This window comes from Dipodomys spectabilis, unplaced genomic scaffold, assembly GCF_019054845.1.
Source record: "Dipodomys spectabilis isolate Male_0828 unplaced genomic scaffold, ASM1905484v1 ptg000289l, whole genome shotgun sequence".
Lineage (NCBI taxonomy): Eukaryota > Metazoa > Chordata > Mammalia > Rodentia > Heteromyidae > Dipodomys > Dipodomys spectabilis.
In genome coordinates, this window is record NW_024870966.1 from 9,654,291 (window position 1) to 9,666,919 (window position 12,629).

Here is a 12,629-nt window from a genome sequence, read left to right on the forward strand (position 1 = left end):
CGTGACATCTGTGTAGAATTATACCTGCCGCGAGCTGCAAATTCATTTTTTAAAGCACAACATACTAAGGCACACGTGACTTCCACCAGAGGCTAGGGTAAGAGAATGCGGCCTCCGTTCCTCTTACCAGGGAGATCCGGGCACGGGGGTGGAGGCCACGGGTCTGTTGCCTTTTGCTGTGCTGTTCTCCCCTCTCACGAGCATGGGTGGAGGAGGCTCCTTGAAACGAAAGAGAAGGAAAGAGAGCTGTTTTTAACTCGAAACCCTCATGCTCTCCTCCAGGAACAAGGGAAGGGCACCATGTCTTTCAGGCTGCAGGTAGAGCAGTCTCCAACAGCCTCTAGCTAACAGACTTCTTAGCTCAGAAGAGCACAATCAGGCCGGGCAGTCATACAGAACTAGCAACAAGACAGCCCACCTGGAAATGCTCAGATAAAGGCACCCTTCCATTTCCCTGAGCTGTCTTGAAGACACAGACAGACAGGGGGCTACGATGAGGCTTCAGATGGAGAATGCTAGGGAGGCCCAGGATCCCTTGTGGGAGTCAATCCCACAAGCGAGCCCAACCAGCAGCTGAAGTCGCTATTGCCATGGAACACCTGTGTCAGAGAGCCTGGACGCTTGCAGGGGCCTGCACTCAGCTGCGGCTGGCACCGCCGGGCACCCATGCCAGGAGGACCGGCCAGACCCATGTTCTGAAGAAGGGCAGGGCCTTTACAGCCTGGGCGGCTCCCAAGCCATCCTTCCCTCTCTCTCCAGAGACATGCGCTCACTGGGGCAGGACCGTCATTTTGTCTCTGTCCCCATTTATAAAACAAGGCATGTTTGAGCAACACACTGCCTGTAAGAATTAAAAGCAACCGTGGTTGGGACTTGGCCAATGTTAGGTATTCATAGAATTTTCAAAGAACAATGCTTGTCTGAAAATGGAAAACACACACGCTGCCAACCCCAACACGGGCGCAGACCCACGTCTGCAGATGCAATGGGCACAGCCCTGTGCTCACGGCTGGCCGGCGGAGCCCAGGCCCACCGCTGCCACCATGAAGCGGGAGGGGAAGCAGGCCCCGCGCGGTGTGGCCAGGGCTGCGAGGAAGAACAAGGTGAACTCCAGCTGGAGAAACCTCTGATTCTTTCCCTGAGTGTTTGCACACTTTTCTGTGACTGGTGTTTGGGGTTTTATGTATGTATTTATTTTGGTTTTTGGTGGGGCTGGCGTTTTGTCTATTTGTTTATATTGTTTTAGTTTGCTTGTTTGCTGAAATGTAGTCTTGCCACGTGGCCCAGGCTGGCCTTGAACTTGAAATCCTTAAGCCTCAGCCTTCTGAGTTCTGGGATTATAGACACCATTCTATCCAAATGTTTGCATGGTTTTAATCTCAAACTTAGAATACCATCACAAAGCTTAAGTTCTCCCTCTTCTCTCTCTTTCTTTCTCTCTCTCTCTCTCTTTCTCTTGCTCACTTGCTCTATTTCTCTCTCTCTAGAAAATTGCTGAGATATGAAAGCACAGTGCATTATTCTGTACATTATTCCAAGAATCTGCCTGGTTCTGAGCTGAGATCTTTAAAAATAAATGTCATCCTAAATTTCAGGAGCTCTTCTGCCATCATTAATATTGGTGTTCTTTGAGACAGTGTAGCTGAGAAAATGATCCACCATTCAACCAACCAAATCTAAACACAGCCTGTGCTCCAGGCCGTGCCCTGGAGGTCCAGAGCACAAGCGTGGCCACTAGGGATGTGGAAATGGAAGAGGTGGCCAGGGGCCAGGCAGGGCTACGCTGCAGACAGGGCTCATTTTCACTGTCACTTCCAGAGTTAAAAAGGAAGATGTTAAATTACAGAAGCATTGAAGCATGAAGTTTGAACAAGGAGCAAAAAGAATTCCAAGTCACTCTCTAAGAGCCAAGAGTTAAACAAATCCTAAGGAATTAAATCGGCCAAGGGTCTGTCTGACAAACTGTCGATGGCAAGGTGGTAAGGTGACGCTGCCTCTGGTCTGCCTGTCACCAAGAGAAGGAGCCCAGCGGGAGGGGAGGGCGGGACGCTTGGAGATGGGGCGCAGCCGCAGCGTCCCTGGCTAGTGTCTGCGCGATCCAGAGCCACGCGCCCGTGTGCTCACCTCTGCGTCTCTCTGAGGGCTCCTCCGAGCCCTCCGAGAAGAAAAAGCATTTTGGGTGCTTTTGTTTTAAGAATTTTCTATCTTTGTTTCCTGTGAGAAAATAAGGTCAGGATAAATAATGAGCTTAACGGGGAGTTTTTGGAAACACTCGTCTCAATATATATGTATTAAGACCAAAGTTTATATTACTAATCCAATTAGGGAAACTGGAGGGGATTTTCATTATGGAGTTAATTGAACAATAGAACTCAACACGGAGCCTCTGAGTAGGAGATTACCTCTGCTAAATTATTCAAGTAAGTATGGCAGGAATAACTTGTGCTGGGGTCGAACATCCGAATGTGGCAATGGCAGGATTCTCTCTGACTAATTACCGAGGTCTTCTTCATGAGGCTCATGCTGGTTGTGATTTCCTGTTGGTGATAAAATTGGCTAATCATGGTATAAAACTCCTGTTCCATACTCGAGTAATAAAAGTGAAGTCGACTTGCAGAGCCCAGTGATAAAGCAAGTATTTATGAAGGCGCTAGCTAGGCTATCTGTGTAATTAATATGTCATTCTGGCTTGGGTGCTAATTTCTATAGGAAGTCATATGTCACAGGCAAACACTGCATCAGCCCACAGGGCGATGGGCATTCACAACTCAGCCCAGGCCATGGGCATGGGTGGAGGAGTGAGCTGGGGTGATTCCCTCCTGAGGTAAGACCGCGGGAGAGTGTGAGCAGGAGGATGGAACCCCCGTCCCCGGCCCGTGCCGGGGGACAGAAGTCCCTGTGAAGGTAAGGCAGCGCGATGCTGAGGCGATGCGAGTGAGACCAGAGGTCACAGGGGTTCCAGGGTTCCAGGACCCCTGGCAGGGGAGGGCAGGCTGGATACCCCCATGACCGCCACACCGCAGCACAGGTGGACGGCCTGGGTCTCCCAGAGGAAGGAGGTGCGTAGGGAGCCCTAACTGTACCAAGCAGATAGACCGTCCTTCTCAGTCCTTACAGGGCTACTTGGCAAAGAGAATGGCCTAAAATTAGAATGTTTGGGGCTGGGAAGGTGGCTCAGTGGTAAAGCGCTCGCCTTGCATGCATGAGGCCCTGGGTTCGATTCCTCAGCACCACATAAGCAAAAAGAAAAAAAATAATAAAATTAGAATGTTTAAACAGGACTGAAGTGCCCTGGGCTTCCCTGAGCAGTCGAGCCTAAATATAAACTGCGCTCTCTTCATTTGGAAAGCAGTCATAGAATAAACGTAAGGCCAGCCTCACTCTCCACAGAATGCTGTCTGTGAGCTCAGAGCCAAGATGGCCAGAACAGGGGCCACCTTCTGGGATGTTCTGTGGCACCCTACCAGGCCCTCTTCTCCCCTGGGTTCTGGAACTCACAGGGACAGGCTGTAGAGCCATTCCGCGAAGCCACGCGGAACACAGTGAAGGGGTGTCCCGGCCCTAGGTCCTACACGGTACAGAGCCCTACCTTGTCCTCTTCGTCTCCAGCCCGGCTCTTCCTCTCCGCAGCAGGCAGCATCAAGGCTGGGGGGCGGGGGGCTCCACGGCACTCTGTGCTTTTATCTGTTGGATAAAAGAATTGTCATTGAAATTCCATTGATCACATCAGTCATCATCTGAAAACTTCAGCAAAGATAAAATGTGGCTCTGGGCATTCAAACTGGTGACAAACACTTCTGGGGGGAAGGTCGCGCAGGTGACAAACACTTCTGGGGGGAAGGTCGCGCAGGTGACAAACACTTCTGGGGGGAAAGTCGTGCAGGTGTGGCCTTCCATCACAGCTCAGCCACCAGGCCTGTCGAGGGCTGGGACGCGGAGTGCAGGAGGCCTGGGCCGCCTGGGGGTGCTTCCTACCAAGCCCTCTGCCCACCCTAGCGACCAGGCCCATGGCTTGCGGTGACCGCTGCTGCTCCTGTCCTCCAGGGCATGGGCTGATTCTCTTCTGTAGCCCACAGCCTGGGTGGTGAGGCTCAGGCAGCACGCAGGTAGGAAGAAGTCTGGGCTTAGCCATCTCCTGACAATGTGGGCCGCCCAGGGGGACAGTCTTACTGGGATGGGGCTGAGGATGCTCCCGGCAGTGACCAGCCTCATACTGCTGATGGCGCTCACAGCCCGGGCAGGCCCAAGCAGACCTGCTGTCCCGGGCCACATGGGGGACCAGCTGCTCTCTCTCGTTCCCAGGCCTCCCCCCAATCCCAGGGCCTTCCCCACTGCTGTACAGCTTCCGCCCCTTCCAGCTGCGTGTATGCTCAGCACCATCTAAACCACCCGTGGCCACACTCTGTGCTCAGGCCACGTGGGTTATGAGTGGATAGGACCCAGACTTTCCCGGGGAGAAAAGAGAGCATCATGTGACCACAGATGTGGCCTGACTGAGCCTGTGACAGCTGGAGGCTGTTAGGAGCCCGAGGACCCCTGGGGCTGGGGCAAGATGGCACCGGGCTGGTCAGGCCTTGGTTACCAACGGCCTATCACCAAACGGGTGCCAGCTTTTCCATGAGCCAGAAAACACAGAAGCGTTGTAAGGGGAGGGAGCAAAGGCCAAATGTAGGATTCCAAAGATGAAAATCAAGTTCAAGTTTCCATTTCTTTTCAAAACTGTCTAGCCCTCAAAATTGTACATATAGCAACCAGTTTCAGTGGAAGACAGCAAGATTGATCACTGTTTTAATACCAAGAATGGAAAGAACAACCCAAGCCTCTAACCACATGCCAACCTAACAGATAAGTGGTGAGGGAAAGCCCTGGCAGGTGTCCTGTGGGTTTGAGTGGCAGGATACTTTCTTTGCAAGCAGAAAACTCCTGGGCCAGCCAGGAGATCCAGGAATCCAGCACAGCTGGGTAAGGCTGCAGAAGGGAGAGTGGAGACAGATGCTCCACCGGAGCACAGCACACATCTGCGTACCAGTGTGCACACCAGCAACATGCACACACACATCTGCATACACATGTGCACCCTGCCAACGCATGTACACCCACCTGTATACGCATGTGCACACATCAGCATATACATGTGCACCCCAGCCAACATGGGAACACCCACCTGCATAAACATGTGCCCACTTGCCAACACATGCACATGTATCTACATACACGTGTGCATACCTGCCACCACATGCACACACACCTGCATACACACAAGCATATCTGCCACCACACACACACACATCTGCATGTAAACATATACACCAACACATGCACACGCTTCTGCATACATGTTGCACACATCTGCATATACACGCGCACACATGCCAACATGGGCACACAGGGTAGGCGCCTGGCGATTTCCCATCCATCATTGCACGTGGGGAGAGGAGGGAAGGGACAAAGCTGGGAGGTCAAACCGGTCCTTTTCTCCCCCATCACGTCTTCTCAACCCAGTGTCTGCTCCATGCCCTCTGCCCCCCACCCTACAAGTTTGTGAGAAGAGCAGTGTAGGCCTGGACCCGCTGTGCGTGGCCGTGATGCCCCTGGGCATCCGGAAGGCTGTGCTCGGAGCAGATGAGTACCAAACTTCCCCCTGCTGAGCAGTTGGGAATGGAGCCCCTCTCTCCAGTGTGCTGTTACCAGTGTGAACAGCAGCTCTGGGCAGCACTGGATATGCACTGGTCCTGTTCTCCAAGGCCGCGTATCCCAGCCAGCCCGAGCCCCTGGACTCCATCTGAAGGTGAAGGCTCCAGTGGCCAGAGGCCCTAGTAACCACAGCAAGACGGCTGTCAGCCACAGTCTTTCTGAAGAGGGCCCTGGCCTTCAGGTTCCCCCCCCCCACCCCAATGCAGGAGCGGCTGTCCTCAGCCCTACCTGCTGGCCAGCAACCAGGAACACATCTCTGACAACCTGGCTTCTGCTCATTACTGCATCTCTATGAGGGTCCAGGGCCGGGCCTCTTCCCCATACTCTTCCTTCCATAGAGAACCAAGGTGCTGCCACAGAGCTCTGAGACAGCGTTGAGCACCACCAAGAGTGCTGGCCTGGCCATATGGTCTGTGGGTCCATTCCAAGACTGGTCCCAAGCAGGGCTGGGAAACAGCTCAGTGGAAGAATGTTTGTCAGGAATGCAGGCTCTGGGCTGCATTCCCAGTACAAGAAGAAAAGGAAAGAGGAAATGAAGGGAGAGGCAGGAGAGGGGAGGCAGGGGAAGGGAAGGCTGGGGACGGGAGGTGAAGACTGCCCTTGGGAGAAACTGTCACCTTTCCACCAAACTAGATAACCACATCTGAGTCAGCACACTGAAGTCAAAGAAATGGAAAGGTTATGGGTTGCAGGCAGAGCCACTGGCTTGCACCAAGGTTTCCAGAACCCTGTACTCCCCAAAGCTGGCTCCTGGTCAGGTACAGGTGAAGCCAGACACCGGGCCACGTCCATGCTGGGCGATCCCGTCCCCGGTCGCTTCTCTGCACTCCCTTCACAGACCGGGATCAGCAGGCCACCTCTCCATCACAGTGGAGATTAGAAATGGGGAATGGCTTAGGAAACACCTTTGCCATAGGGCACCAGGCAGCGCACAGCAGAAGCTGAAGCACTGATTGAAAACATGGAGCAAAGAGATGAGCGTGGCTCCCTGGGCCAGAGGTCCTGGGAGTGAGGTTTTCCTCTTGGAATCACAGGTGCCCTTCCCTCCATTTCTCATCTTCTATGCCGTACGCCTTGTACTGAGGAAATCCACTCGAACGCCACTTGCATCCACACTCACGATCCGTGCCGAGGGAGACTCCCTAAACATTAGAAAGGCTTGAGCAACACCATCTTCTGTTGAAACACAGCAGTGGGGCAGGCACGACTCAATGCATGAGCAAAGTACACGCACAGCATGAGAGGTTCTGTCCCAGCGAGATCAGCAGGGCCAGTGGGGGTAGAGCACAGAGGGCTGCCGGCCTCCAAGGGACAGGGCTGGCCAGAGAAACGCACAGGCCTGCATCCAAGGAGCAGCACAGATAGGGTGTGTCTGGGCAGCCTGCATGGGGTCGAGCTGCCCTGAGCACTGCCAGCCCCAGAGTCACAGAGTTTCAGAGCCAGCCAGGCAGGGCTACGGGATGCCCAATCCTTCACCTCCATCCTGCAGGCTCAGGTGAAGAGGAAGGTGGCAAAGACAAACTCAGTCTGCCTCCTTCCCCTTGTCCCTGGCTTCACTGTGGGCAGACGCAGGGAAGTGAGAAGCTGAAGTGCATGTGCCATTGGATGCGCCGATGATTTCCCAGGATTCCACATGTATAGTCCTCATATTTACTAAACATGATTAGGAACGAGCAGATGGCTTTTTACTACCCAAGAAAGTGCCAGCAAAGTCCTTTGGTTTGTATTTCATTCATGCCATAAAGAGCTAGCTCCATGCAAGAAGACCAGAAGGAAGCAGGGGAAGGAAGGAGGCTGTGTTGGTGCTGAGCGACCCTATTAACAGACATGTAGGACTCTTCGAAAAACACAGAAATAAGTATGCATAGCAAAAACTTGTGAGGGAAATTGACAGTGAGGTCCTGCATCCATAATTCCACCCTTGAACAAATGCAGCAGTCCAGGTTATCTCTCCATTTTCTTGAGGAAATACTCTAAAATCTTTCTCTTATTGAAAACAGTTGATCTTTGTAAGACTCAGATCTTAAAACCTGGCTCTGGAGATGTGCAGACTCACACGGCCCCTCCTGAGGGCTTCTTAGAGAAGATATGTTTCATGATCATTCTGAGGCTCTCATCCCAGACACATATCCCCCCGAATACCTGTGACAAATTGCTTATGTCTTGTCCTGGAGGGTTCCCTTAATCGCCAGCACTTTTTAACAGTCATTGATTCGGCAGGCCCTTGGAGGTGTGTAGCCAGCTCTGCGGCTCACAACATAATTGGGTCTGCACCTCGGCCATTCCACCTCGGAAGTGCCCGCTGTATGGCTCTCCATGGGCCACTTCCGGGGCCCACTCTGACATGCTTAAGTACTCTTTGCTTTGGGCCTCTCCACAAACTCTGATGATGTTGTCGTAAAGCACTCCCTTGAGTGGCAAAGAGAACTAGTTTATGGAGGAAAATCAACAAGTTGTAAGACTTCAGGCCTCTACCTACCCAAGGGAGCACGGGAAATATCTCCACCCTCGGTGCAAGGCATGATGGTAATATCTTCCCTGCGATCCATCTATTGATCAAACCTGACTCTGATTTGAAGTGCTCCCCCATGGCCCTGGCTTTGATGTTCCTCCTGGCAGTGCTGAGCTACAAGGAGAAATGGGAAGGTCGCAGGGCATTCTGGAAATGGGGAAGTCCAAGCAGCAAAGGCCAAGGCCAGGGTGGAGGTGGACCGGCAGGTGTTTATGACTGCGTGCGGGATCGTAGCGGCCTTGGTGATGGGTGGGGACAGAGGTGGGGAAGAATGAGAGACACAGCAGCCCCGGAGCTCCAGGAGCCGATAGAGGAACAAGAAGGGATCACTGAGGCCCGAGGCAGGGCTCTGTGGTTATAACTTCTCTGGAAAAAACCAGGTTCCACCTGCTGGGGTGACGCACCCCAGTAACCCATGAGAGCTTAGCAGTCAGCCTCCTTCTGTGACGGTGACTTGCTGGTGTCTGGGTTGGGGGGTCTCTGCTTTCCACCTCCTGGTCTTCAGTCCAGGTTTCAGCTGTCTGTGCTGAGGACTCTGAAGCGTGAAGCCTCAAGGTCTGTGCTGCTGTCTGGCAGGACCATGGCTGAAGGACGCTCAGTGAGAGGCAGCACGGAGCAGCCAAGTCCGCTGAGCAGGAAGCCCTGGCGGGAGTCCCGAGTCCTCACTTCACACACGCTACTCGTGTTGAATAAAGTGCCAACAATTGACATACATCACCCCTCTCCCAGTTCAAGAGTAATTCTGAGGTTCACCCTAATTTTCATGTGAAAAATACTGACCCTCCACCATTTGGTGAACTCATCCCATGGGTCTCCCCCAGCCCTGGGATCTCCAAAGCCAGGCACACTGGTTTGGAGGACCTCCCACGCAAGCAGAAGCTGGGGCAGGATGCCGGCTCACTTCCTTAGTGGAGGAGCTCAAGCTGGGCTGCGGATGTACCCAGGAACAGGTCAGAGAGTCAGATCTCCTATGCCAAGGGCAACCACAGATATCCTGAGAGCCAGGCTCCTCTAACCACGCTGGACAAGAAATCCATCCATAGACTGAGGTCCTCCAGTCCACGGCAGCTCCCGACACATGAACTTGAGGTTCTTTGAGGTGGCCTGAGTCGGGGAATACAGGGATGACTGGTCAGCACTGATGGTCACGGGAGGATTTTACAAAATACATTCACACCACTGAACCCCACGTGCCAAAGGGGCCAGCGCAGGCACACACGGGGAGACAAGGCTGAGGTAGCCATCAGGGGACAGCTGGGGAGTTCATGGCTCTATTAAATACTTCATCCTGGGCGGAGGCCCAGCCTGAGCAGACACAAGGTAAAGCGCTTTCCTCTGTGTTTGCACGCTTAAGTGATAGTGCTCCAGACAAGCACTCCTTCCCCAAGGCCACGTGGCACCTCACCCAGTTCCCTCAGTCATGCACGCTACACCTACGCCCCCTCCTGAGATGACAACCCCGGAGCCCCTGCAGAGTGGCCTGGAGACCCCATCTGCTCCTAAGCAAACAGGGCGCTGCTGTTTCCAGACTGTGAGTAGCCCAGCGGCGAGCAGAGCGTGTGCTTGGCAGTGCCAGTGGCGCCGCGCTCCTCCGAAAATGTTGATAGTAAAAGAAGGGAAATTGCAATTTATGCTTAAGACCGTAAACACACGACACACCAGGGTGCGCTGGGGAAGGTTCCTAGCAGGGCCGGTGAGCTGCCTGACAGTGAGAGCGGACCCACTGGAGCTCTTCCTGCCGACGGAGAGCCTCGCCTAAGCTGTGAACTGCAGGAGCCCCAGCCCCACCATGACAGGCCACAGGGACGTGACGTCAGAGATTTCAGAGAGGAGACACCAAGCCGGGAGACTCGTGGATGGCGGTGGTAAGCAGCAGGAGAGGCCTGGCTGCCGCACAGCAGGCGGAAGGAGGCTGCCAGGATGCACCCCTGCCACAGCCCGGAGGCGGCTAGCAGAGCTCAGTCCCCAACCCCCACCCGGTCCCACCCTCGATCACGCCATGTAGGCAAAGCCCTGTTGGGAGGACTTGGTGGAACAGGGGCCCACAGAGTGGCCGCCCTGGCTTTCCGCCCAGCAGCTCCAGATTCAGAGGAGGAATGGAGGGAAGGGTGCCAAGGAAGGGAGGGCAGCTGTGTCCTGGGGCCCCTGTGGAGCCTGGTGCCCTCCCTGTCCCTTCTCTCACGATGGACACATCACAGGGGCAGAGAGCCTGCCGGTCCCACGTCCTGGCTGCCAGAGCCTGTGCCAAGCCAATGGACCCTGACACCTGGAGTGCAGGGGCCAGGAGGGGCCGGGCCTATACCTCTGAGCACAGTCGCAAGGCCAGCACCAGAGCTGACCACCTGTTTGAGAGCCAAAGAACACACACCTTCACCTTGGCCCGAGGCCTGGACTTGCAGAGAGTCACACCTGGAGTTCCTCGGACGGCTCCCACGGCCACGGCCGGAGGCCTGCCCAGCTCCATGGAGGCTCCTGGCGGCCAGCAGGGTCAGTGGCTGCAGGAAGGGCCCGGCAGCCCCCTGGGCTCCTGCACCCCGGGCGACTGGCAGGTGAGATCCAGCAGGCAGAGATCATTTCCATAGAAACGCAAATCACTTCCGATGACTCCTGCATTTTTCACAGGCAGAGATTTCAGCACGGAGTGGCAGGGAGAATTAATTTTCAACCCATTTTATTGTCCTAGATTCCAAACCAATAGAGGTGCACAGAAAAACCCCTTGGGCGGGAGGCCGCACGTCCCCAAGCAGGGACGGATGCTATACGGCTGGGGGCCCGGAGAGTGGCCCTCCTGTCCCAGGCTTTTCCCGGAGAGTGGCCCTCCTGCCCCAGGCTCTTCCCGGAGAGTGGCCCTCCTGCCCCAGGCTCTTCCCGGAGAGTGGCCGTCCTGTCCCAGGCTCTTCCCGGAGAGTGGCCCTCCTGCCCCAGGCTCTTCCCGGAGAGTGGCCCTCCTGCCCCAGGCTCTTCCCGGAGAGTGGCCCTCCTGCCCCAGGCTCTTCCCGGTGAGTGGCCCTCCTGTCCCAGGCTCTTCCAGGAGAGTGGCCCTCCTGCCCTAGGCTCTTCCCGGAGAGTGGCCCTCCTGCCCCAGGCTCTTCCCGGAGAGTGGCCCTCCTGCCCCAGGCTCTTCCCGGAGAGTGGCCCTCCTGCCCCAGGCTCTTCCCGGAGAGTGGCCCTCCTGTCCCAGGCTCTTCCCGGAGAGTGGCCCTCCTGCCCCAGGCTCTTCCCGGAGAGTGGCCCTCCTGCCCCAGGCTCTTCCCTGACCCCCCCCCCCCCCCCGGGCCTCTCAAAATTCTCTGTAGGTCCATTCGGATTTCAGAGGATGCTATGTCACTATGGGACAGAGGGACAGAAAGGCCTGTGCGGTGATGAGGGATTCTGGAATATTCCAGAACCTTCAGAATTCTGCCTTTCTGAGGTAAGGGGCTAAAGAGGAAGAGGGGCAACTAGAGGCTGGAGGTGTGGGCATGCTGTGCTTAGCACCAGCTGCAAGAAAATCACAGCACAGTAACCCAGAAAGAGGGAGCTTAAACCACGGCACGCAAGGGAAGAGGGAGACAAACCATAGCCTAGCAGCCCAGGAACGGGGGAGGACACAGGCTGGCCTGCCCAGGCTGGCTCCACACGCCAGAGTCCATGCAGGAGACTGGCCAGCACTGCGGCCCTCCCAGCTGGCTCCACACGCCAGAGTCCATGCAGGAGACTGGCCAGCACTGCGGCCCTCCCAGAGAGCCCTGCCCTCACGGGGCCCCTCAGCCACACCCCCCGGCGCACTCAACCCCTCTGGTTCCATGAACACAGATCAATGAGGAAAAACTGAGCTCTGTCTAGTCTTGCAGTTCCACAAGTTAGGGTTCAAGTTCATCATCACAGAGTGAAGATGTGAAAGGCAAAGACATTAAATTCGATCGTTTCTAAAAGAAATCAAACGTATGTAAGCACTGTGGGTGTAGGGTAGCTAGAGTACCAGAGAAGGACTGTGCACAAGCTGGGACCAGAATGCCAAGGGTAAGGCAGGAGAGGGGTGGAGAGACAGACCTGCAGGAAGGAGGAGGGGCAGAGGGAGAGCGGGAAGGAAAGGGGGAGACAGAGGAGCCAGGAGAGATGAGAGGGAGGGAAGGAGAGAAGAAGAAAGGGAGGAGAGAGGAGAGAGATTCATGGAAGCCTGCAGATGTGTTTAGTCCCCTCTTCAGCTCCTGTGGGGCTCGGTGTGCAGCTCACTTTTCCCAGGAGCACACCTCCCCTTCATGGGGTAGGCAGAGCGAGGCGAGCATCACCCCTTGCTTTGAGGCATTGTGGAGTTACAACTGCCAGCGAAGGTGGGCGGGACCAGACGCAGCCCGCCCACATCACGCCCTGCACACCTGGCAACAGCAGCTCCTCCCAGCCCTCTCCTGAAAGGGGCCTGGAGCCTGGCACACAGCTCGCA

General features: G+C 55.3%; 1 protein-coding gene across 1 annotated transcript in view; it reads right to left on the reverse strand.

The window, feature by feature from the left end:
• Window positions 1-12,629, reverse strand: part of Tcerg1l (transcription elongation regulator 1 like) — a 155,939-nt gene that overhangs the window by 50,959 nt on the left and 92,351 nt on the right. Inside the window, exons 5-6 of the mRNA XM_042701462.1 lie at window positions 3,590-3,684; window positions 128-216 (exon numbers count right to left, since the gene is read on the reverse strand). Of these exons, the coding sequence (XP_042557396.1) occupies window positions 128-216; window positions 3,590-3,684 (184 nt within the window). The remainder of the gene's footprint in view (window positions 1-127; window positions 217-3,589; window positions 3,685-12,629) is intronic.